Here is a 24,428-nt window from a genome sequence, read left to right as displayed (position 1 = left end):
TAATAAACAGCGCCATCTTAAAGCAGTGGACTTCTCTGAAAGTCTCTGTTGTAGTGAACCTAATTAACTTTTTATCTAAAATACACCCAAATCAACAAAATCTTGACTTGAATCTATCTTTAAAACAGTTTTAAAACTTTCACATGTCGAAAGTAGACTGAAGGGAAGTTATGGAATAACAGGAGCAATTTCAACAACTTTAACGGCTGAGTCACAACATTAAATTAATAGAATGTAGTTTAAAGCTGCTGATACAGAATGGGGACTTGAGTATTTTTATTTACTGTTTTTAACTTTTAACTTGATTCTAAAATAGTAGTTTGGTTTAGCCTGAGAGGATTTTTGAACAATTTTGGAAGTAATGTACGAAACATTAAAAGTGGGAGGGCGGGGGTGCATCAATAATCGATTTATAATCGAATCATAGCCTCTGAATCGTAATCATAATCGAATCGTTAGATTCCCACCTCTAGTTAAAATTAGGTAAGTCATCGCGAACCATCTCGGTAGCGGTAAATTTTCGATAAACTGCCCAGCTCTATTTTCAGATAGGATAAATTTGAGTCACATATTAAATGATGTTAAAAGTTTAATTTGAGTTAGAGTTATTATTTGAACCTGATTGTTTTTTATTACAATGTTTGTAATGTAAACATTACATTATGCTGATGTGTGACTTAACTATTTTTCGTGACCACTACTCTTGACGTTAATTTAAAAAAAAAAAAAAATGTCCTTCATGACCCCCAACCCTCCAACCACCCACACCACCGCCACCTGATTATAAGAACTGTGACTCACTTTGGCACTTTTTTGAACGAGTGAAGCAATGACATGCCACTAAGTGAAATAAAACACCAACCTCTTGTGGTTAAACTATAATGAAAGGCAATAATAAAAGAAAAATGCTTTTGTATTCAGAATTTATTAGCTACGCATGGAACTTAAGACATAAGTTCCTATGAATAACTTTGTAAAATGTAATTTTTATGACGCTGTAATATAAAATTTACAGTCTTGTTAGCACATGTGGGTGAGGCGCTTTTGGTGTCTGACACTAATATAAATTTATACAACATTCATTCCAGTTAGTCATGTGTTTTGGAGTGCATTCCTCAGATTGACTGAGCCAAAAGTGAATCTTCCTGCATCAAAACCAATTAGTCTTCAACTTGCCGAGGGTTTGTTTGCTGTGTGCATATTATGAGCATCTTCCAAAGGGAGCTTTATCCGCTCTGAAAACATACAGCTGCAAACAGAGTGCGATGTGAGGCCAAAAGTCAAGTTTGGAGCTCGTAAGCCGCGTGGAGCCAGTGAGGAATGATCGTGAGGAGAGCTGTTTCTGTCCCGCTGTGGTTGTAACATGTAGGGGAGATTTGTTTTGAGCAATTCTTTTTGAGAATCAAGAGTTGCTATGATAGCCTTTAGTCCCAAGTTTGATCATTGCAGGCAATTCTCCAGGTGGTCCAGGACGTATTTTAGCTGATATATTTCGTTTACCCCATCCGATGTGTTTGTGTTGAGGGATGTTTAGGCAGAGCATGTTGGGTCTTAATTTGTTTGTTGGCAGGACTACACACTGGTACTTAACTGGGTGAAAGGTGGTGGCATTGGTACTTTCAATTTGGACCCAGATAAAAAGTCAAAGAAATTTTTAGCCAGTCTGGAGTCAAATTTGATTCATGCTCAGCTGTTTTGTTTAGTTGCAAAAAGCTTGAAGAAATGACTCATTTTCCTCACTTCATGACTAGAGTGACTTTGATGTTTCTGATACATTTTAAATATTTTGATGCTAATACAATTAATAAAGAATCTGTATTGATTAGGGCTGTCCCAAACGACTAATTTTCTCCCGATTAATCAGCCGACTATTTTTACGATTAGTCGACTCATCTTTTAATTAAAAAATAAAATTTGTTATTTATTTTTTTACTAATTTAGCAATGAAATTTTTGTTGACGCTTATCAATTCACAAAAACATTTATTTTATTTATTTATTTTTTGGTACTAATTTAGCAATGACATTTTTGTTGACACTTATCAATTCACAAAAACATTTTGGAACACTTAAATTCTTTATTAAAGTACAAATAAACAGATAAATAACAATAATAAATCACAAACAATGAGTTCAAATGTTGATAGAATTAACTTGTGCAAAAGAATGGAATGTAAACAGATTCAGAACACTGACTTCACCTTTCCAACATGATTCAAAACAATTCTTAAAATACCTAGCATTAATATTATAGTATACTGTAGTACTATATATAATAGTATTATAATAATTATTCATTGCCAATCAGACTTTTCATAAAGGGTGTCATTTTAAAGGAATTCTTAGTGTAGAATCTGAAGTATGTGGGATTAACTCCAGAAATCATTATTTATATGACGAACATGACACGCTTTTATTTTGAAATGTTCACCGGAAGTGTGCTCGCTAAACCGCTAACTAATTCAATTCAATCAATTCAATTTCTCACATTTCTGCATAAAATCACCATCAAATGTGAACTGATCTTTGTCAAAATCACACAGATGAAAAAACAGTGTCTGCTTTAACTAAAATCACCCAAACATTTAAATGTTTTCATATTTTAATGAGGATAGAACAATAGGTAAGTGAACCATCACATTTAATATTTTGTGCCCCTCCCTTTGGCAGCAATAACATCAACCAGACGCTTCCTGTAGCTGCAGATCAGTCGGGAACATCGATCAGGACTAATCTTGGCCCATTCTTCTCTACAGAACCGCTGCAGTTCAGTCAGATTCCCAGGATGTCTGGCATGAATCACTGTCTTTAAGTCATGCCACTACATTGCAATGGGGTTCAAGTCTGAACTTTGACTTGGCCACTGCAGAACGTGTATTTTGTTCTTCTAAAACCATTCTGAAGTTGATTTATTTCTGTGTTTTGGATCATTGTCTTGTTGCAGCATTCATCCTCTTTTTAGCTTCAACTGTCCTACAGACGGCCTCAGGTTTTACTGCAAAGCTTTTGAATTCATTTTTCCATTTATGATTGCAAGTGGTCCAGGCCCTGAGGCAGCAAAACAGCCCCGAATCACGATGCTCCCTCCACGATGCTTCTCGGTGGGGATGAGGTGTTGATGTTGGAGAGCTGCTCCATTTTTCCTCCACACATGACATTGTGTGTTACTCCCAAACAATTCAACTTTGGTTTCATCAGTACAAAAATATTTTGCCAAGATCTCTGTGGAGTGTCCAAGTGCCTTTTTTACGAACATTAAACGAGCAACAATGTTTTTTTTAGACAGCAGTGGCTTCCTCCGTGGAGTCCTACCATGAACACCATTCTTGGTCATAGTTTTACATATGGTTGATGTGTGCACAGAGATATTGGACTGTGCCAGTGATTTCTGTAAATCTTTAGCAAACACTGTAGGGTTTTTACCTCTCTGAGTATTCTGCGCTGAACTCTTGGCGTCATCTTTGGGGGACGGCCACTCCTTGAGAGAGAAGCAACAGTGCCAAATTCTCTTCATTTGTAGACAACTTCTCACCAGACTTTTAGAGATGGTTTTGTATTCTTTCCCAGCTTTATACAAATCAACAATCCTTGATCGCAGGTCTTCAGGCAGTTCTTTTGATAGAGCCATGATGCACATCAGACAATGCTTCTCATCAAGACAATTCTTACCAGGTGTGTATTTTATAGTGGGCAGGGCAGCTTTAAATCACTCATCAGTGATTGGGCACACACCTGACTTAAATTGTTTGGTAAAAATTGGTTTCAATTGCTCTTTATGTCACCTGAGGCAGAGGGTTCACTTACTTATTTTCCTCCTTCTGTCATTGTTTGCATGCTATTCTCATTAAAATATGAAATCCTATAAATGTTTGTGTGGTTTTAGTTAAAGCAGACATCTGTGTGATTTTGACAAAGATCAGATCACATTTGATGGTAAAATTCCAAAATGTTCAGATGATTTTTTTACAACACTGCATAGAAATATATCATGCCATACACCACTTAGGAAGAATACGTGTCGCTTCCAATTTCATGTTTTAGCTGAACACATTGTGTAATGATTGTTTTTCATTGACATGTAAAATCCTAATGCCATTGTGAGAGAAAAATACGATTACACAACAACAACGATACTTTGACACAATGCACAAGCATGACAGATAGGCAGACACCCTTAAACTGACGAGTTAATGAAAATTTGATTTGCACAAATCTCTAATTTACAAAACGGCTAACAAGAGGCAGTGGCAGTATCAGGGTACGACTAATTTGTGTAACCAACAGATTTGGTAAGTTATAATGCTTATTTGTAGGGTTTTTGCAAAATTCAATGGTAAGAAAAGTGCCTTTAAAGTGCGTATGACACCAAAAAGCATGTTTATTTCATATTTCACACGGTAGTTTTATGCGTCTGAATGAAATGGACCGCTTGGATGTGTGTGGAAGCGATCGTTTTATATAATTAATTTTTGAATCCCGCGCCATGAAAATGAGTTACTTCCGGCTCCAGTCTCGGGTTTAGGACGAATGCGAATGTGACGTCACCTGGGTCAACATCTCACAATACAGCATTGCTTTATAGCATGCAGATGGACTGGGGATTCAGCTGATTTTGCAGATTAATTTGTTTATTTTTCGCATCACGCCAGCCAAACAGCTGCAGGCTTTTGTTGCTGCACCAGGGAGAGGCGTGTGAGCCTTTATGGGTTTCAGAAAGTTCCCGTTCACCCCGAGATCGGCTAAAACAAGTGTGTGACAACTGTGGGAGCATTGGACTTAAGAGGAAGTGAGTAAACATCTTGTTTTGTGTGATGTCAAGTACGGGGATCATGGCACACGTTTTAATTAGGGCTGTCAAAATTATCACGTTAACGGGCGGTAAATAATTTTTTAAATTAATCACGTTAAAATATTTGACGCAATTAACGCACATGCTCCGCTCAAACAGATTAAAATGACAGCAGTGTAATGTCCGCTTGTTACTTGTTTTTTGGTGTTTAGCGCCCTCTGCTGGCGCTTAGGTCCAAATTATTTTATGGGTTTGGGGAGTGAGCATGGTGTAATTATTGACATCAACAATGGCGAGCTACTAGTTTACTTTTTGATTGAAAATTTTACAAATTTTAATAAAACGAAAACATTAAGAGGGGTTTTAATATGAAATTTCTATAACTTGTACTAACATTTATCTTTTAAGAACTACAAGTCTTTCTATCCATGGATCGCTTTAAGAGAATGTTAATAATGTAAATGCCATCTTGTTGATTTATTGTTATAATAAACAAATACAGTACTTATGTACCGCATGTTGAATGTATATATCCGTCTTGTGTCTTATCATTCCAACAATAATTTACAGAAATATTTGGCATATTTTATAAATGGTTTGAATTGCGATTAATTACGATTAATTAATTTTTAAGCTGTAATTGACTTGTTTAAAAATTTTAATCGTTTGACAGCTCTTGTTTTAATGCGAAGGTGGTCTGCATTTTGTGGCTGACATGCTCCTTGTCCACCGAGAATGACACTCGGCCGACGACCAGCTCGACGGGAGAGCGCTATACTCGGCTTATTGCCCTCTTCGTGTGCCCGGTGTTCTGTCAAACTTTACACCCGATCAGAAATTGCAACTTTGTGTTAAAAATGGCCGCGAATACAGCGACTACAAAGTAAACACTACAAACGGTCTCTAAACAAAGGACTATTTACTTACGTTTGATCATGGACCGACATGTAGAAAAGTTCTCCTCAGACACATCCTGCCATGTTAGCTGCACAACAACTGCACGCCGCTCTCTCACTGTTGTTGGCCGTGTAGTTAAGCTTTAATTTACGCCATATTCGTGTTGACCATGTGGCAGCTATGCGCTCCTCCGACGTCGGCCGATTTGCCCGGCGGTAATTCTCCAGCTGCTTCCCGGCAAACATGCTCTCCTCCCGCAGCAGGGGACAAGCTGTAACTTGCTTGCCGCCGGGCGGGTTGGCGATCGGCGAAGACAATCGACAACCCCGCCGCCGTGTGACATGGGAGTTTTGCGTGATTTTTTGCTTCGAAAGCCGAGAATAGACTTTGAAACATCACTCGGTTTGGGTTAGCATGTCGGCTAGCTGTCATGCCTCCTGGTTTTTTCATGCTCTCCGAAGCCGGGGCAGGGAAATTACAAAAGCCGAACTAATTCCGGTGGTATAAAATATTGTTCGGGAGGTGCGACAGTAAAGGTGAAGTCGACAGTTTTGACCATTATGGAGTCGTTTTGCCATGTCGTACTGAGTAAATGCATTTTTAATATTTCATATTCCATTTAGCACAAGACTGTTATTTGCCATGACCATACCATTTATTTAGCAATTGGAGTAAAGTGCTTTGATAAAAAGAATATCCTGTAAAAATATTGGAGTAGAGAGACTGAAACAATGACATTTTGCGGCTCTCTTCGTCCCATTTTCTTCATTCTGAATAATTTCCCCTCAATGGGGTGAATTCTAAATCAGATGAAACCATGACCCTGCGGACGTCATCCTCCTGTTGGGGACGCAAGAGCCCTATAATGGTAGGCGTGGCTAAACGGCAGTTTAAAAGACTAAGTTCTCGTCATCTGTGCTTTGCCAAATTGTTGTATATAGTCGAATCGTCTCAAAATATGATTCAAATTCACATAATAAAGCTAATTAAGACTTTTTTCTCCTGTCGTAAGCACTTTAATCTTGCTTTAGGCCTCCTTTCATTATACAGGGGTGTATAGACTTTTTAATATTCACTGTATATTTTAGGGCTGCAGCTATTGAATATTTTAGTAATCGAGTAATCGACTGAAAATTCTATTGAATAATCGAGTAATCGGATAAAACATACATTTTTAGGTGACGAGCAATTATAAATATTCATGAGAAAACAAGACATTTCATCTATTATTGAACCATTTTCAGTCAATCGATGTCTTTATTTTCGATGTACATTGTTAAAAAACCGCCAACAATTGCGTCTCATAAAAAAAAGACTAATTCACTGCTTTCACTCAAAAAAAACTTTTAGATCTTATTAAAAAAAAATATATATATATATATATATATAGATATAGATATAGATATATTTCTTACCTAAAAATGCCATTACGCTTGATAACACACATCACTTAAAAGTTAGGATTTTTCCCCACGTGTTTCAATTGAATTTCTATTTGTCTCAAGCCATTTTTAAGTTCTAGTTAAGTTTTAAGTTGGTCCAAACTGTAAGTCCTGATAGGATTTTGAGTTTTTGCAGTGTTCAAAATAAATTCTGCGCTGTATTGTAGCACATTACGCACCAGTGCTACTTGGTGTTTTATCCAGCAATGACTACTGAGCTAAAATTGATAGTTAGCATTATTAAGTTTTTGTTTTACACCCTAATCACTCCACAAAGCTATGTTATGTTAAAGCCTGTAAGTAAGACACGTTAACCACGCATCGACAGTGGTCATAATTAATACAAACTTAGCCCTCCGCAGGGCTAACGTTACGTGAGCTAGTGACAGTAAAGTTAATCTTATTTATTAGCGCTCTTTATTAGCACTTAGCGCTCTACTGCTTTAAGATGGCGGCTGTTTACTAACGCCGCTGACTCTGTCATTTAGCATCTAGTTCAACATACATGTGATCTCTGAGACGCATCAGACGCTACCTGCTACCAACGTAGCATCATGCGGGCTAGTTTTTAGCAACGTCGGCGTTGTTTGTAGCGGCTGTCGGCTGCAGTAAGTTGTCTTTTTTTTTTTTTGGCTTCTTCCTCTACGCACGTGACATCAGCGCGTTGTCCTGCATTAAAAGTAGTCCGAGCAAAACGTGATGCTTAGAGCTATCAAAATAAACGATTACTCGAGGTGAATAAAATTACTCAGATCAGTTTTTAAACTCGAGTTACTCGAGTTGCTCGAGTATTCGTTTCAGCTCTAGTATATTTACCTCCATAGGTAGATAAAACCAACAAAAGCAGAGGTTATGTATTTGGTTCGGTATGTCTGTTTGTTTCTCCGTATGTTTGTGTTCAAAATAACACAAGAAAAAACAAAGAAAATATTATTAAATTTGCGGGATATGTTTGTGATAAGAGAACAGAAGATGTGATTAAATTTTGGGGTAATGAGGTCAAAGATCACAGAGGTCAGAAAAGGAATTTCGCAATAATAGCCTATTATAAGTCAAATTCGCCAATAATGTTCAATAATGAATTTCAATAATGAATTGCAATGGCAAGCAGCGTCCAAGTAGTTAGAATGCAACCAAACAAAATGTCACCACACCTAGTGTTTTTTATTGTAAAGTCACATTTTTCAGGGCAGGATATGCAAAGGCTGACAGTGAGTGGGGTTGGGTGGGCCAAAGCGTTGGGTTGAAGTCATTTAGTTTTGGGGAGCACGTCGAAGCACAGCCGTTGGTGCTTATGGCAGCCTTTGCCGGTGCTGATGCAAAGCGTTGACGTTTGTTAAGACAGCGCCAGATGCTGGTGATTAGAGTTGCTATGACTCACATGTGAGCTGGATGAACTAAGGGAAGCCCGGGAATGCACGTGCACCCCCACATTCGTGACCCTATACCTCCTATATGTTCTGTAAAATATGTGTCTAATGTCAAAGCCACTAATGAAACCAATGTGCAGCCTTGCTGGGAACTTAACAATCAACTGATTAGCACCTTCAAGTGTGCAAGTGCAAAATAGAAATTTGCTTTCTTCGAAGTCTTGTTTATTTGATGATTTAAAAAAACAAAACAAAAAAACTACAGAACCTAACTTTTTGTAAGCTTTGTGGGTCATTTCATTTGGTTAAAATCTAACTAGTATAAACAAAGCATGTTACAGGTAGTCCCCAGGTTACGAACGAGTTCCGTTCCTACGCTGGCGACTCGGGTTGTTCCCATCATGTTTTTTTGCTCCCGATCCGATCCCGATCGTTTTAGTTTGAGTATCTGCCGATCCCGATATTTCCCAATCCGATTGGTTTTTTTTTTGCTCCCGATTCAATTCCAATCATTCCCGATAATTTTTCCCGATCATATACATTTTGGCAATGCATTAAGAAAAAAATGAATAAAACTCGGACGAATATATACATTCAACATACAGTACATAAGTACTGTATTTGTTTATTATGACAATAAATCCTCAAGATGGCATTTACATTATTAACATTCTTTCTGTGAGAGGGATCCACGGATATAAAGACTTGTGACTTTGTATATTGTGACTAAATATTGCCATGTAGTGTATTTGTTGAGCTTTCAGTAAATGATACTGAGGGCCGTTCCCAAATGCATGATGGGAAGTGGAACCATGACAAGTGGACCCATGACTGTGCGTAGTGCTACCAATTCATGTATCTTCTCTACGATGGGACATAACATAAGGCATTATGACAAAGATCAATTGCTACCTTGCTTCCCCACATTGCTTCCCATGATATTTCTAATCATAGGGAGAGGGATTGTAAGGCTTTAGCCAATTTAAATAAGGCTCCAAAAGGCTGCCAAAATTAATTCTACTCATTGTACGCTGCCTTTTAGATCTCTATATAGGCAAAACATGCATTAATTGCGTTAAATATTTTAACGTGATACCTTTTTCAAAAAATTAATTACCGCCGTCATTGGGATAAATTTGATAACCCTACCTTAAGCCTAAACTAAAGACTCCGGAAGAGTGTTACACATTATGTCTGTAACATTAAACACAATGATTTAATTTAAAAAAAAAATATATATATATATATTAAAAAAAGGCATGGCCGATATTTTTTGCTGATTCTGATACTTTGAAAATGACGTGATCTGACCCGATCGATCGGCATCATCTCTAGTTTTGATTGTTATTTCTTTGTTTGTTTCTCATGATTCCATATTTTTATCGTCAGACTGGAGTGATTCCATGTATATTTCCCTGCACTTGCTCTATAAAATTAACATTTACTGACCACCTGTAGCCTATCTGCTGCTGTATTCCATCTGCCTCAAAGTTCGATGTACTGTGCGTTCAGAGATGCTCTTCTGCCTACCTTGGTTGTAACGGGTGGTTATTTGAGTCACTGTTGCCTTTCTATCAGCTCGAACCAGTCTGGCCATTCTCCTCTGACCTCTGGCATCAACAAGGCATTTCTGCCGACAGAACTGCCGCTCACTGGATATTTTTTCTTTTTCGGACCATTCTCTGTAAACCCTAGAGATGGTTGTGCGTGAAAATCCCAGTAGATCAGCAGTTTCTGAAATACTCAGACCAGTCATTTTGGCACCAACAACCATGCCACGTTCAAAGTCACTCAAATCACCTTTCTTCCTTTCTGATGCTCAGTTTGAACAGCAGGAAAGTGTCTTAAACCATGTCTACATGCCTAAATGCACTGAGTTGCCGCCATGTGATTGGCTGATTAGAAATTAAGTGTTAACGAGCAATTGGACAGATGTACCTAATAAAGGGGCCAGTGAGTGTATATTGGAGTAAATGGGGTGCTTGAGAGATTAATTTCGAGTGATGACGTGACTCGCAACCCCCATTTACTGCAAAATTGTCCCTGAAAGGGTGCAATTCATTCCTGCTACATTTGCGCTAGGGACACCCCTGTTATTTAGAGAGTTGGTACGCCTTGTCAGCTGCAGGAGCTGGATACGGAAAAGCTACAAGTGATGTCATCACTCAAAATTAATATCTCAATATCTATAAAACGATAGCAGCACAAACAAACAATTTTACTGCACAAACGTAGCAGAAACAAATAGCACTATTTCAGGTCTTTTTTTCAATAAGTGAGGGGCTGCATGATGTCATCACTTGAAATTAATGTCCCGATCACGTCATTTTCAAAGTATCGGAATCGGCAAAAAAATATCGGACATGCTTTTTTTTAATATATATATTTTTTCATTAAATCATTTTCTAATTGTATTTAACGTTACAGACATAATATGTTACACTCATCCAGAGTCTTTAGTTTAGGCTTTAGGTAGGGTTATCAAATTTATCCCAATAACAGCGGTAATTAATTTTTAAAAAAATGCCTCATGTTAAAATATTTAACTCAATTAACGCAGGCGCTGCACGACCCACTCACTATTGTCGCACTCAATTTGTAATGGCTCCGTTTTACCTATATAGAGAGCTAAAAGGCAGTGTAAAATGAGTAGAGTGAATTTTGGCAGCCTTTGGAGCATTTTTTTTAATTGGCTAAAGCCTTACAATCCCTCTCCCTACGATTAGAAATATCGTGGGAAGCAATGTGGGGAAGCAAGGTAGTAATTGATCTTTTTCTTAACACCTGAAGTCATTTCCCAACGCAGAGAAGATATATCAATTGGTAGCACAACGCACAGTCATGGTTGTACTTCCCATCATGCATTTGGGCATGGCTACAGTATCATTTACTGAAGGCTCAACAAATACACTAGATGGCAATATTTAGTCACAATATACAAAGTCACAAGTCTTTCTATCCGTGGATCCCTCTCACAGAAAGAATGTTAATAATGTAAATGCCATCTTGAGGATTTATTGTCATAATAAACAAATACAGTACTTACGGTATGTACTGTATGTTGAATGTATATATTCGTCCGAGTTGTATTCTTTTTTTTCTTAATGCATTGCCAAAATGTACACGATCGGGAAAAATTATCGGGAATGATTGGAATTGAATCGGGAGCCAAAAAAAAAGCAATCCGATCGGGAAATATCGGGATCGGCAGATACTCAAACTAAAACGATCGGTTCGGGAGCAAAAAAACATGATCGGAACAACCCTATCAAAAACGATAGCACAATCTTTAATCAAAATGGAGGGCTGGTTGCCTTCAGATTGACCTATAAAAGAATTGTAACTATCTTAAAAACGATGAAACAAACGAAACTTTTTACAGCACAAACGATTGACATCATCTTTATATAAATTTGCGTCTGATGGGGGGCCAACTTCACGGAGGTAAAGATTACTCATGGGCAGCTTGATGTTCTTTGAAGATTCTAATATTTTTTTTTCTGTGAATAAGCTCCAATGTTGCAACTGCGCGCGTAAATTTCTCCGCTTGACGACTTATATTTATTTGTAAATGTGAGCGGATTCCCTCCCTCGCAGTGGCTTAAATCAAGTTGCCAACATGGAATCAGTGAAGCGTGCTCCTCCCAGCTCGATTTCTCTCGGGCGACTGTTCTCGATCAGCTTCCTCACGAGAATCATAGGAATGATTTCATCCCACAGCTGCGATGGATGTGTGCGTCATTTACACAAGAACACGCTGAGCCAACCGCGTGTGTAGTAGATTGGTGGAGATTGTTATATTAGCTATGAAAGGACGGACACACCCGTTTGTCAAATATTATTATCGTTACTCTAAAGCCTACATGAAAAGTATTGGATGGAAGGGGGAAAAAAGTGTATTTAATTTATATGGCTTTTGTTCTGTGCAGGCCCGACCCAAAGGAGAAGGCTTGACCCCTTACCAGGGCAAGAAGAGATGCTTTGGCGAGTACAAGTGTCCAAAGTGCAAAAGGAAGTGGATGAGTGGCAACTCGTGGGCCAATATGGGACAAGAATGTATCAAGTGCCACATCAATGTCTATCCACACAAGCAGGTAGGCCCAACTTAACTGCGTCGACGGGCAAAACAAACCGTCGACAGGTAATGACGGGTTAAAAAAAAAAAAATTACATGCGGATAAAGTTTAGAATGGCGGGCGCTCGTGATACAAGGGGTTGTTATTGGCACCCCCAAGGGGGGCGCTGTCATTTCAATGTGACCGGCGTTGACAGATTGAGCAAAGAGGAAAAAAGTGGGCGAGCGAGAGAGAGGGAGCGAGATCGGTGAGTTGGAAAAGCGCACGGGTAGTGCCGAGTTGAGTGGCTGCATCCCCCACGTTTTTGTATTGGTCAATAAAAGTATCCATAAAGAGCCATCCGACGCCTCTTGGTGTTTTTATGCACGCTGCCGCCTTCCTGAGGAGGAAATCGGTTGAACCGACGACAACGAGCCAAATGAATCGCCGGTTCACTCCTCACTATGGCGAGGAGCTGAAAACACCGCCAATTACCAGAGATGTCCCGATCGATCGGGATGGCGATCAAGTCATTTTCAAAGTATCAGAATTGACAAAAAAATATCGGCCATGCCTTTTTTTAATATCTATATATTTTTTTTAATTTAATCGTTTTCTAATTGTATTTAACGTTACAAACATAATATGTTACACTCATCCAGAGTCTTTAGTTTAGGCTTAAGGTAGGGTTATCAAATTTATCCCGATAACGGCGGTAATTAATTTTTTTAAAAAATGTATCACGTTAAAATATTTAATGCAATTAATGCATGCGCTGCATAACCCGCCCACGAATTGTCGCGCTCAATCTGTAATGGCGCCGTTTTACCTATATTGAGAGATAATAGGCAGTGTAAAATGAGTAGAGTGAATTTTGGCAGCCTTTGGAGCTTTATTTTCATTGGCTAAAGCCTTACTATCCCTCTCCCTACGATTAGAAATATCATGGGAAGCAATGTGGGGAAGCAAGGTAGCAAATGATCTTTTTCTTAACACCTGAAGTTATTTCCCAACGCAGAGAAGATATATCAATTGATAGCACTACGCACAGTCATGGTTCCACTTCCCATCATGCATTGGGGCATGGCTACAGTATCATTTACTGAAAGCTCAACAAATACACTAGATGGCAATATTTAGTCACAATATACAAAGTCACAAGTCTTTCTATCCGTGGATCCCTCTCACAGAAAGAATGTTAATAATGTAAATGACATCTTGAGGATGTATTGTCATAATAAACAAATACAGTACTTATGTACTGTATGTAGAATGTATATGTTCGTCCGAGTTTTATTCATTTTTTTCTTAATGCATTGCCGAAATGTATATGATCGGGAAAAATTATCGGGAATGATTGGAATTGAATCGGGAGCAAAAAAAAGCAATCGGATCGGGAAATATCGGGATCGGCAGATACTCAAACTAAAACGATTGGGATTGGATTGGGAGAAAAAAAACATGATCGGAACAACCCTACCAATTACCAAAAAGGGCAGAATTGGTAACACGTGAAAGCGGCATAAAGCCAAAAAAGCGGACCAGAATAGCCAGAGCCTGGAATTATTTCAAGGAATATATGGAGGGTGCCATTTTGTTTACTCTTTGCTAAGCTGAGTTCGCATACCACGGTAGCACGTCGGCTATGAACGAACACTTGAAGCGCCGTCACCCAATTGTAATTTTCGAAGACAACAAGAAACAACAAGCTAGCGGATTGTAAGTCCATACAACTTTCTAACGATTTTTTAAATGGAAGTTGCCTTTATGTGCGTCGTATCAACGTGCATTTTTATTTAATAAAATAATTAATATATATACAATATAATTATTAGGGTTGTTCCGATCAGGTTTTTTTTGCTCCCGATCCGATCCCGATCGTTTTAGTTTGAGTATCTGCTGATCCCGATATTTACTGATCCGATTGCTTTTTTTTTTTTTTTTGCTCCCGATTCAATTCCAATCATTCCCGATAATTTTTCCTGATCATATACATTTTGGCAGTGCATTAAGAAAAAAATGAATAAAACTCAGACGAATATATACATTCAACATACAGTACATAAGTACTGTATTTGTTTATTATGACAATAAATCTCCAAGATGGCATTTACATTATTAACATTCTTTCTGTGAGAGGGATCCACGGATAGAAAGACTTGTAATTCTTAAAGGATAAATCTGACTTTGTATATTGTGACTAAATTTTGCCATCCAGTGTATTTGTTGAGCTTTCAGTAAATGATAATTTAGCCATTTAACTGTTCTGCCCAAATGCATGATGGGAAGTGCAACCATGACTGTGCGTAGTGGCACCAATTGATATATCTTCTCTGCGTTGGGAAATATGATAGGGTGTTAAGAAAAAGACCAACTACTACCTTTCTTCCCCACATTGCTTCCCACGATATTTCTAATTGTTGAGAGGGGGATTTTAAGGCTTTAACCAATTAAATAAAGGCTCCAAAGACTACCTAAATTCACTGTACTCATTTTGCACTGCCTTTTAGCTCTATATATAGGTAAAACGGCGCCTTTATAGATTGAACGCGACAATGCGTGAGTGGGTCGTGCAGCGCATGCGTTAATTGCATTAAGTATTTTAACGTGATTAATTTTAAAAAAATTAATTACCGCCGTTAATGCGATAAATTTGACAGTCCTACTTTAAGCCAAAACTAAAGGCTCTGGATGAGTGTAAGACATTATGTCTGTAACGTGAAATACAATTAGAAAACGATTTAATTAAAAAATATATATATATTAAAAAAAGGCATGGCCGATATTTTTTTGCCGATTCCGATACTTTGAAAATGACGTGATCGGACCCGATCGATGCTGATCGATCGGGACATCTTTAATTATAGTCATCTCAAAATGTGTTTGTTTTCGTTTAGCTTATGTTGATGATTAAAAAAAATATTTTCGTCTGTAAATTTTAAAAAAAATTAGTCAACAATTAAGTAAAAGTTTCCAACTATTTCGAATGAACATTGACAGATATATTGTAGTATCTTGGACAACTCCAACTTATAATACAGTCCCTGACAAACGTCTTGTCGCTTATCCATTTTGTAGAAACAATTGCTAATAACCTGACATTTAATTATTCAGTTGGTTTCAGAAATGGTTCATATGAAAGCTAGGACCCTCCCAAATGATGGTGAATGTACAAAAAAAATTTTTTTTCACTGAAAAAAGATTTATCATTTCATGAAGACATAAAGGTCCAATTTTGGCAAGACAAAAGTTTTGTCGCCTACAGAAAGTAGTGTGAAAATTGAACATAAAATGGACTTCAAATACAAAAATATGTTACATAACATAAGCGAATTAAGTAGTGGTGCGGTGAGATCCAAATTTAATATTTTGTATGACTTCCATGGGCTTTGGCAAGGATTCATACAATTTATTGATGAAGTCATCAGGAACATCAAAGAAAGCAGTCTTGCATGCTTCCCAGAGATCATCAACATTCTTGGGTTTCGTCTTCCATGCTCCCTCTTTCATCCTGTTCATGTCTGGTGACTGGGCCGGCCAGTCCTGGAGAATCTTGATCTTCTTTGCCTTGAGGAACTTTGAGGTAAAGATTGAAGTATGCGATGGAGCACCATCCTGCTGCAGAATTTGTCCCGTTTTATGGTTAGGAATGTAGACAGCTAACCATTCCATTACATTCCTAACCATAAAAAGGGACAAATTCTGCAGCAGGATGGTGCTCCATCGCATACTTCAATCAAGATCCTCCAGGACTGGCCAGCCCAGTCACCAGACATGAACATCATTGAGCATGTCTGGGGTAGGATGAAAGAGGAAGCATGGCGAAACCCAAGAATGTTGATGATCTCTGATGTATTCATCAATAAATTGTATGAATCCTTGCCGAAGCCCATGGAAGTCATTTGCAATTGAAGTGTTGAACCCTTTCTTTCACTTCTCGAGACACTTTATTATTACTCTCTCTCAAGACAACAACCCGAGCAACTCAAGATGCCTGAAGTAGATAAGTTCAAATAGGCTCATGTTTCTCATGAGGGCTTTTGCCAGACAAACATGATTTTTGAGGGTGTGACCCAACCAGCTCTTCATGCCTGCATGTTGACTCGAGGATATCACATATGGTCTCATTTAGAATGTAATAAAAATCACCGTATCAACAATTAATTTTGCCTTTTTAAAATGAAACCGGCTCCCGGCAAACTAATAGCATTTCCTGGATTCCATCAAATCCCTAAATCAGCGTCCTTTTTTCGGATGCCCATCTGCATGGGTAGCTCTTATATAATTGTGCTGAGGAGCTGCTGGAATTCCCCTCTCAATGAATGAAACCAGCATGTCATTTTATTATTCAACATGCTTCTTCCAAAAACAAACACAAATGTTTCTCACAAGGGTCGGAGCGCATAGCAAGATTTGGTCCTAAGAAAGAAGAGATATTCATCCCAAACACTTCATATTTTAACATTTCTAATTCGACACATTTTTCTAATTCCACATTCTGAATTAAATTAGGACTACTGCTCGAGGCCCTGCTTGCTCTCAAAATACCGTTCTTTGTTGGCAACCTTAAATATGAGTTTAAGTTATAACTAAAGATGTCATCCCGATCGATCGGGTCCAATCACGTCATTTTCAAAGTATTGGAATTGGCAAAAAAATATCGGACAGGCCTTTTTTAAATATATATATATATATATATATATATATATATATATATATATATATATATATATTAGGGCTGTCAAAATTATCGCGTTAACGCACGGTAATTAATTTTTTTAATTAATCACGTTAAAATATTTGAGGCAATTAACACACATGTCCCGCTCAGAAAGTATTCTGCCTTTTGTTAAGTTTTACAGCAAGGCTTTTTGTGCTGTCCAACAGCGAACTCTTGTGGTCGCTTTGCGACATGGTTTATTATTTTCTTCTTTTCTTTCTTCATAATGGCTGCACGACGTCTCGGGCTGATAATGTTGTGCTTATATTATCCTTGGACAAGATTTGTCCGTAAGTATGGTTGTTGTAAAGAATGTACATATTATGTTAGTAAGCGAAATGTTATATTTTTTGTATGAGACGCTTTTTGTTTATGTTTAGTGAACCTGTATAGCGTGCTAAGCTAACGTTGTTGCTAATGCAATGCTTGTGTACTTTTATTTTGTAGTTTTACGACGGTCTAAAGAGGACAATGGTTTGAGGCCATTTTATCAATAAATCAGATGAAAAAGGAAGAAGTCTTAATTATTAAGGCGTCGTTCACTAGCTGTCTAGCTTTGGTAAAAGTAGACGCTTCGGAGTGAGGACAGCATAGACAGATTTAAATGACAGTCGAGTGAAATGCCCACTACAGTCCTTATGTACCGTATGTTGAATGTATATATCCATCTTGTGTCTTATCTTTCCATTCCAACAATTTATTTTACAGAATATATATATAATTTACAGAAAAATATGGCATATTTTATAGATGGTTTGAATTGCGATTAATTGCGATTAATCACGATTAATTAATTTTTAAGCTGTAATTAACTCGATTAGAAATTTTAATCGTTTGACAGCCCTAATATATAATTTAATTAAATCGTTTTCTAATTGTATTTAACGTTTCAGACAAAATGTCTTACATTCTTCCAGTTTTGGCTTAAAGTAGGGCTATCAAATTTATCGTGTAAACGGCGGTAATTAATTTTTAAAAAATTAATCACGTTACAATACTTAATGCAATTAACGCATGCGCTGCACGACCCACTCACGCATTGTCGCGTTCAATCTATAATGGCGCTGTTTTACCAATATATAGAGCTAACAGTCAGCGTGAAATGAGTAGAGAGAATTTTGGCAGCCTTTGGAGACTCTTTTTAATGGGCTTAAGCCTTAAAATCCCTCTCTCAACAATTAGAAATATCGTGGGAAGCAATGTGGGGAAAAACGGTAGTGGTTGATCTTTTCCTTAACACCCTATGTTACTTCCCAACGCAGAGAAGATGTATCAATTGGTGCCCCTACGCACAGTCATGGTTGCACTTCCCATCATGCATTTGGGCAGAACAGTTAAATGGCTACAGTATCATTTACTGAAAGCTCAACAAATACACTAGATGGCAATATTTAGTCACAATTTACAAAGTCACATTTATCCTTTAAGAATTACAAGTCTTTCTATCCGTGGATCCCTCTCACAGAAAGACTGTTAATAATGTAAATGCCATCTTGAGGATTTATTGTCATAATAAACAAATACAGTACTTATGTACTGTATGTTGAATGTATATATTCGTCCGAGTTTTATTCATTTTTTTCTTAATGCATTGCCAAAATGTATATGATCGGGAAAAATGATCGGGAATGATTGGAATTGAATCGGGAGTTTAAAAAAAAAAAAAGCAATTGGATCGGGAAATATCGGGATCGGCAGATACTCAAACTAAAACGATCGGGAGCAAAAAAACATGATCGGAACAACCCTAGTTATAACACTACCAAACAATGTAAAGGTCATCCATAATGAGATTTTATCATGTTATTATTAACCGGATTTAATCATAGTGGTCAGGGCAGTTATTTATTCAGCTGTAGTGCATGCCAGGCAATTATTAGAAGTGTGGCCTTTTATTGCATAATTTATACGTAAAATAAATCGAACCCATATCCATCCATCTTCTGTACTGCTCGTCCCCATTTGGTTGGTGGCCAATCCAAGCAAGAAGAGGGAAAGCACGCAGGTCAGATCCGAGTTAAAAAAACGCCATGCCTAAGAACTTTGAGGCGGATGTGCTAACCACTCAGTGACCATGCACAGTAAGTGTTTGAGTCATGGCAAACTGTCATTCTTCCATTCCAGCGAGCATGGCATCCTATGTTGGAACACTTTGATGTCAAGCAGCTTTATAGAAACCACGTCTGCTGTGTTACAGTAATGATGTCTTGAAAAAAAAAAAAAAAAAAGTGTCTATTTAAAAGATAACATCGTTAGCTAGCGTTATCCCTGGCTTTCATTTTCTTCTCCACAAACTTTCATTTGTTTCAAGTGAGGCAAAGCACTATGGCTGCAATAACTAATTGATTAATAAATTAGTTGCCAACTAATTTGATAATCGATTTTTACCCGCAGATATGAGCAGTCCTGTTTGGGTCTTTGTTTGTGTGTAATGTGAGGCTGCGTGCGCATCAGTGATTAGAGCAAGAGAGAGAGAGAGTTCACTGCTGCAACTGCTGCTGCTGTTGGGTTGCTGAATCAATAATGTAACGAACGCGGAAGCTCGTTCTACCCCTGAGACAGCGGCAAGGAGGAGGCTTGACGAGGTGTTTCGGTAAACACCAGTTTGTTTAAAAACAATAAAACAAGCTAAAAACATGTTAAAAGAGGGTTGCCTCGGTCTGAGCTAGGGCAAGGCGGCGTGGCGTTCATATCACCCCTGGACGGAGGACACTGCTCCATGGTTCAGTATGCACTGCAAATGGAAAAAAAACGAAGCAAGGAAAAGTCACTGCAAACCACAAAAATCGATACACCTGAGCAGGCCTCCAGGGGGTTGAGCCTGGAAAGTGTCTAAAAAAAAAAATTAAAAACAGTGAGAAAAATGGATTAAAAAAACCCAATAAAAATTAGGGCTGTCAAACGATTAAAATTTTTAATCGAGTTAATTACAGCTTAAAAATTAATTAATCGTAATTAATCGCAATTCAAACCATCTATAAAATATGCCATATTTTTCTGTAAATTATTGTTGGAATGGAAAGATAAGGCACAAGATGGATATATACATTCAACATACGGTACATAAGGACTGTATTTGTTTATTATAACAATAAATCAACAAGATGGCATTAACATTATTAACATTCTGTTAAAGCGATCCATGGATAGAAAGACTCGTAGTTCTTAAAAAAAAAAAAATGTTCGTACAAGTTATAGAAATTTCATATTAAAACCCCTCTTAATGTTTTCGTTTTAATAAAATTTGTAAAAATTTTCAATCAAAAAATAGACTAGTAGCCCGCCATTGATGTCTATAATTACACAATGCTGATGGGAGCCGAAGCCTATAAAATCAGTCGCACCCAAGCGCCAGCAGAGGGCGGCAAAACTCCATAGACACAACAAGTGAGCGTTTCACTGCACTGTCATTTAAATCTGTCTGAGCGGGCCATCTGCGTTAATTGCGTCAAATATTTTAACGTGATTAATTAAAAAAAATTAATTAACGCCCATTAACGCAATAATTTTGACAGCCCTAATAAAAATGCGTCCACCCCTCCTTTAGTACTCTTCCCTTGGTCCGGAGTCCGTCTGCGAAGCGAGACTTTTACAGGTGCCCTCCCAAGGCCGTATTTATAGCGGCCAAGTGTTCTGCTTCACCAATCCACCTAACCAAGTGTTAATCAAGGTGATTGGGAGCACCTGGGGGAAAAGTTCAGACACTTGTCCGCAACGCCCCCTTCAGTACGCTACAATAATATTACGAAGCGTCGAGAGTCGGGCTGGGCGATATGGCCTTAAGCACGTATCACGGTAAATTCACACGGTAAAGCAACAAGCATAAAAAACAAGCATAACAAGGGTAACGATGATGCTAGATTTGAGTTTGTCAATCCCAGAATCCCCGCGCTACGTTACAGCACAACCAGGTGTCCCTTAGCAGTGAAAATCGCTTACCGTAACAAATGAGCGGGAGCCAACGCTCCGGTAAGGCGGCGAAGGAACAAAGTCAGGCGATCCGTACGTGACCCGCTGGCGGACTTCACTGGTTGCCCGGAAATGTCCGGTTTTTGTAGGAACGCGCCACACAGGGGCGGAGACGGCCAATCTCCGCTCCCAGGCGGTGCGGCCCCGTCCAATGACAAAGCTACTTTTGGTTCAGCCCCTCGAAAAAGGGGCTTTTCTTTGCGTGGTTCTCAGGTTGCGCCGTCCGGTAGCAGATGGTGTGTTCCCACGGTAAATATTATGAGTGCAAAACAAGTTATCTCGTGAGATTCCCTCCTAACTATGGAACCCAGGCGTGTAAAAAACAATCAAAACAAGTTATCTCATGAGATTCCCTCCTAACTATGGGACTATGGTGCAAAACAAGTTATCTCGTGAGATTCCCTCCTAACTATGTAACTCAAGGTAAAAACAATAGAAGTTGTTACAATTTAGGTCACAGAAGCAATCATACATCACAAAGGCATAATGTAATATTTTCCCCCATCATTCCGCCCTTTGACCCGGATTGAATTTATCATAAGGCATAATGTGCTAATTCACTTCGGGTCACATAATATTTTCTCCATCATGTAGACTACAGTAAAGTCAGGGAGCTGTAATCAAATATAATTTTTTGATGGAAATCGTCATCCATTTTGTCTTCATTGTTGCTTACAACATGCCAAAAACAACTTTAAGTAAAATTGTGAACGTAACTGAAAAAAGTGATATTTAGCCAATGAATCGATCAATCATTTAATTACTCGCCTGGTTAATCGATTATAAAAATAATCGTTAGTTGCAGCCCTAAAGTGCACATTCCAAATATTAGCAATATCGCACAATGATTATATTCCTTTCATACCAGCGGGCACGTCGCATAAATGCACGAAATATCCTTTCCAATGGCATCCATATGTATGTCACGGGGAAATAGGGAGGCTAGTCAGCCAGAAGTATATTTGGCATTTTACATCAAGCGCATAACTTGCAGACTGGGGCCATGCAACCTCCTCTACTCCCCTGCCCTACACTGCAAATAATAGTCCACCAATCATCCACATAAAAGCATCTGAAAAAGAGGATCTGCTTAATATCTTAAAAGACAGATGTCTCCAAGCAGGAACACTGAAAAACGACACTAAATCGTAAGGCTGTTTGTTCAGTGATACTCCATTAACGCAACTAAAATCAGGGCCAAGATAAACAAGATTTACGAACCAAAACAATGTCTGAAACGTCATCTGTAAGGATACAAACCTTGTAAAAATCTCATAAATCGCACATCATCGTTCATCATGACTTATTTAACCAAAACATGTGGGATGCTATTGACTCCAAGAACAGAAAAACCCAAATAAAACAGTGGAGGGCCTTTTAAATTGAGTTAGTTTGGATTTTTTTCAGTCGTGAGCAGGGACCTTTAAATTAGGAGAGGTCAGCCACATGCAAGGGGCTTTAAAATACAGGTAGTCCCCGGGTTACGACGTACCCGACTTATATGATTTCGACTTTATGACGCCGGAGTCTCGTCCACTGTTTTGTCTTGTCTTTTTTAAAATTGCATAACAGTGTCTTGTCTGCCACCTCTCAGCATTGATGGTAAGAACAATACTGTCATTTAATTTTGTTATTAACTCATTCACTCCCAGCCATTTTCACCTGAGCAAGGCCCTTCGCTCCCGGCCGTTTTACTGGATTTTGACTGATTTTGCAAGGCCCACAGAAAATTCTGTTCTCTTGCTAAATAAATATGGAACCCACCAAAAGAAAGATTAGACTCTCTTCTTTCAGCAGAAAAAAAAGTTAGTGCGTATCTTTTACCATTCTTTAGAAATCGGCATTAGAAAATAGCTTAGTTTGAGCAATTTTCCAAATTCTGAGGAAAAAAACGGAGAAATTGAGCTTTTTGTGAAGGCTACATTTAAAACATAACTTTGACTTATACACAGGTATTTTTTTGCTTTAGTTACATCCCAAACGTCTGAATAATGTTTTGCTTTTACAAAATAAGATAAACAACAAGACAAATAGAGCTTTTGGTATTAAAGTAACAATTTATTTACACATAAATAACTGAAAGATGACGCTGTTCTGGGCGCGACAGCCGGTTAAACTTTCCCTCATGAATTTTTTTGAGGCTCTGCGGGCTCTGCTCGCGAGCAGAGCGGACTCAAAGGCATCGTCCGCTGCACTAGTGGTCCCGGTCGTTCTGCTCGGTCGTCCAGCGCCTGGCATCCCGGGCGTCCAACCGGTTGTTCTGCTCGGTCGTCCACCGCCTGGCATCCATTCGGTCGTCTTCCGCCAGTGCGGCTTGGCCGTTCGTTGCCGTTGAATCGGGTTGCGGGTCTTACCAAATTCGTTTACTGCCCTCCAGTGGCCAGTTTTATTGCTTTAAGATGGATTTTTCAGCTTTGTGCTTTGGAGCTAAATTGAATCACGACCAAGAGAGGTCTTTTTTGAAAAAAAAAAAAAAAAAAATGTAAAAGACATATAAATACGTCTTTGGGACACTGAAACATTTAAAAATAGAACGTATTTATATGTTTTTGGGCGCAAATGAGTTAATGAAATCTAAATGCATATTTGGGTTTTCTTCATACTATATGTGCGGTCCGTTTTCCTTTGTTGCATTCGGACTTGTTGGACGTCACGCCAGGGCTACTTTCTTTTAGTTTTGAGCGTTGCTTTCACGTTGGGAAGCGGGGGTGAACGCCAGTTAACATTACAAGAAGGCAGAGAAAGGGTAATTGGTGCAGGCTCGGCGATAAGCCCGCTAGCTTATTGCGCTGCCTTTGTTTTCACCACTGGACCGGTGTCACTGATAGCTGCAGTTTTCTTTGTTGACCTTATTTTCCTCGGTATTATTGTGCACCCATTGAGGTATGTTTTTGTAAGCAAATATGTCTCTATTGATTTACTTTATAGCATTATTGTAAGCTCTGTCATGATTGTATTTTCTAAATGTGTGTTCATAGTTTGACAGTGACAAATAAATAAATGTTGTTTAGTAGTAAGAAGACCTATGGTATGATCGATATTAAGGTAGGGAAGAAATATCTTATTTTATACTTTATTTTGTTAATATGACATATAATTAGGGCTGTCAAACGATTAAAATTTTTAATCGAGTTAATCACAGCTTAAAAATTAATTAATCGTAATTAATCACAATTCATCTGTAAAA

At 38.2% G+C, this 24,428-nt stretch overlaps 1 protein-coding gene and 1 long non-coding RNA gene across 3 annotated transcripts in view; both read left to right on the top strand.

The window, feature by feature from the left end:
• LOC130923510 (uncharacterized) overlaps window positions 1-24,428 on the top strand; it is a 226,808-nt gene that overhangs the window by 153,944 nt on the left and 48,436 nt on the right. The window lies entirely within an intron of this gene.
• zcchc24 (zinc finger, CCHC domain containing 24) overlaps window positions 1-24,428 on the top strand; it is a 149,361-nt gene that overhangs the window by 112,720 nt on the left and 12,213 nt on the right. Inside the window, exon 3 of the mRNA XM_057849285.1 lies at window positions 12,427-12,591. Within this exon, the coding sequence (XP_057705268.1) occupies window positions 12,427-12,591 (165 nt within the window). The remainder of the gene's footprint in view (window positions 1-12,426; window positions 12,592-24,428) is intronic.

This window comes from Corythoichthys intestinalis, chromosome 10, assembly GCF_030265065.1.
Source record: "Corythoichthys intestinalis isolate RoL2023-P3 chromosome 10, ASM3026506v1, whole genome shotgun sequence".
NCBI lineage: Eukaryota > Metazoa > Chordata > Actinopteri > Syngnathiformes > Syngnathidae > Corythoichthys > Corythoichthys intestinalis.
This window is presented reverse-complemented; position numbering and strand designations above follow the sequence as displayed.